Source organism: Apis dorsata, unplaced genomic scaffold (genome assembly GCF_000469605.1).
Source record: "Apis dorsata unplaced genomic scaffold, Apis dorsata 1.3 scaffold_1078, whole genome shotgun sequence".
Classification (NCBI taxonomy): Eukaryota; Metazoa; Arthropoda; class Insecta; order Hymenoptera; family Apidae; genus Apis; species Apis dorsata.
In genome coordinates this window covers 65,424-68,257 of record NW_006264176.1, presented here as the reverse complement: position 1 = coordinate 68,257, position 2,834 = coordinate 65,424, and the positions used below count along the sequence as shown (strand labels likewise).

The 2,834-nt window shown below is 18.5% G+C and overlaps 1 protein-coding gene across 2 annotated transcripts in view; it reads right to left on the bottom strand.

Moving 5' to 3' along the window:
- LOC102680591 (mitochondrial inner membrane protease ATP23 homolog) overlaps positions 1 to 2,834 on the bottom strand; it is a 25,081-nt gene that overhangs the window by 8,685 nt on the left and 13,562 nt on the right. The window contains exon 5 of one of the 2 annotated variants that reach the window (XM_006624486.2): positions 904 to 1,125. The exons of the other annotated variant lie outside the window; for it this stretch is intronic. Coding sequence (XP_006624549.1) covers positions 928 to 1,125 — 198 coding nt within the window. The 3' untranslated portion in view covers positions 904 to 927. Of the gene's footprint in view, positions 1 to 903; positions 1,126 to 2,834 lie in introns of those variants that run through there. 2 annotated transcript variants of the gene reach the window in all.

The window sequence follows — 2,834 nt, the reverse complement described above, 5'->3', positions numbered from 1 at the left end:
CATATTTATACAAATTTTAAATATTATATAATATTTAAATATTTAAATAATATAATATTATAATATATATATATATTAAAAATTTAAAATTAAAAATTTCTATTCTATCATAATATATATTGTATATTTTTATTTCTAATATATATTGTCTCTTGAAAAATTATTTTATAACTGTTTTGGGAACTATTGCAATTCAAATTTTATATCTATTAGATTTTTTATATTATAATTAAGATAATTAAAATATATTTATAATATTATATTTTTGTTAAAATGTTATATTTATAATATTACTTATACTTAATTCTTTTATCTGCTATTCATAGTCTGAACAATAAAAGATTTTTTTTATTATTTCCTAAAGAATTAAATCTGGAAAACAAAGAAATCATTATGTAAAGTACTATATTTCTTCATTACATTCATTCATTACATTGCAAATATTCGATTTAAAATTTGCCAAACCGATGGCCTATAATAAAAAAGATGTTATAGTGATTATAAGATAAAATTTTACATAATTCGGTTAAATAACAAGTCAATAAACATATATAAATATATTTTTTATTTGTTAGATTGATATATTCTTGAATTAATATACATATAATAGAAATTATATATAGATTAGAAATTTTAGATTAAAAAAATTTTGCACTCATCTCCCATATCGATATAAAACTATTCGCTTTTCAAATATTAATTTTTATGTATTTTTGTAATTTATTATTATCATTATTTTTGTAATTTAATAAACATATTTTATTATATCTTAAAATACAATTTATTTTGTAAATTATTTTTTCGACATTAGATATCAAGAAAATACAATAATAATATAATAATGTCAGAATGATTACATTATTTTTGAATGAGTATTTTTTAAGATATAATAAAATAAAATACTACTCTTAGAAAAAATTTTTATATTTAATCTGCATATCCATAATATGTCCCTTCATAATATGCTTTTTCCATATCCAATGAATTTCTACGAAGTCGTCTTCCAACTGGTTCCAAATCATTATAACATTTATCGAAAACTCGCATTACAGCTTCCGTGGCTTCATCCTTTGATATGTTTTTTATTGCAACTACAGATCTAACAGCCTTGTCTATAACACAATTCTGAAGAAATGATATGACTATAATAATGTTCATTTCATGCGTAATAATAATGTATGATAATTTAAAATATATAATATAAAAATATGAAATTAAAATATTTTAATAAAATATGTAATAAAAACTACCAAAATATTTAATATAAGGAACATTTTCAATTTAAAATGAATCAATTATGATTTCAAAATTATTATTTTTATTTACAGAATTACAGAAATTAAAAAGTTTTTTGATTTAAAAAAAATTTCATAATGAAATTTTACACATCAATAAATATTATGTCAAAAGTATCAATTATAATTAAATTTTTATAGTAAATTTGAAGAATATAAAAAAAATTTAAAAACCATACTTATCTTAGAGCTAGATAGATAGATTTATAAAATTATTTCATACAGAATAAAAGTTTTGTCAAATAAAAATAATTATTGTAAATATATATTTTACCGTTGAAATGGTAAATAATTTAAATTTTTAAATATAGAAATAAAACCAAAAGATTTAATCAAAGTTTAAGATAAATGAACATAGAAAGAGAAAAATCATTTTTAAAAAAAGAAAGAAATCAAAAATCAAAAAAATAACATAGTACTTAAGAAGTAGTTACATAGTTGTAAGAAATGGATATATGAAAAATGGATAATATTTTTTATGTAGAAGGATTATATATATAAAAAAAAATATAAAAAGTAAAGATTAAAAAACAGGGCACAAAAGCTAACTGAAAGAAACAAATTGTGTTTGTGTTTATAAAAAATCAAAAGCATTTTAATTAACAAATAAAGTTAATAAATAAAACAAATAAAGTTATAAATAGAAATATAATATAATATTTTTAGAAAATATCACATTTCATTAAAATTTATTAAAGTATCACACTGAAATCTCTAATTAAAATATTCCCATAAACATACAAAGTCTGAAATTAAAATATAACTAATTAAATCGTAAAACGGAAAAGAAAATAATATATAATTTCAATAATATATATAAATAAAGAATAAAAAATAAAGAATAAAGAATAAAGAAGAAGATAAAGAAAAAACACGAGATATTGAATTAAAAAAATCGCAAAAAAACATAATTAGTTGAATCATCAAAAGAAAATCGAGCAATAGATTGCGAATTCAAAATAAAACACAAACATGTGATATAAAGAAAGATTAGTGGCATTAGAATATATTGAGATATGAAATTGATTAATAAAAAAATTAACAAAATAAAACAGGTAATCTTGCGAATACTATTAATCATTGAAAAAAGATTACAAATACTACTGCAATATCAAAAATACATTAAATGAGATGTTGAAAAAAATAATATACATAAGACAACTAAAGAAATTATGAAACATATAGAAAATATATAGTCAGATATAGGTTTAAAAGAACTTTATATGGATTAAAACAAACAGCGAATATGAAATATAATATATGAAATAAATATATCATCATAAAACTCAAGAAATTATAAACAAAGCAAAAAAACGGATCTTTATAATTTATATGTAATATAAAATAAAATAAAGACCTAAGAAGCTATATTATATAATAAAATAAAAAGAATAAATATTATAATAGTTCTGCAATTTAGTGTGTATGAATAAAGAGAATGCATGTAGAAATAAATAAATGAATAAGCGAACGAGTGAGCGAGTGAGTGAATGAATGAGTGAGCGAGTGAGTGAATGAATGAGTGAGTGAGTGAGTGAG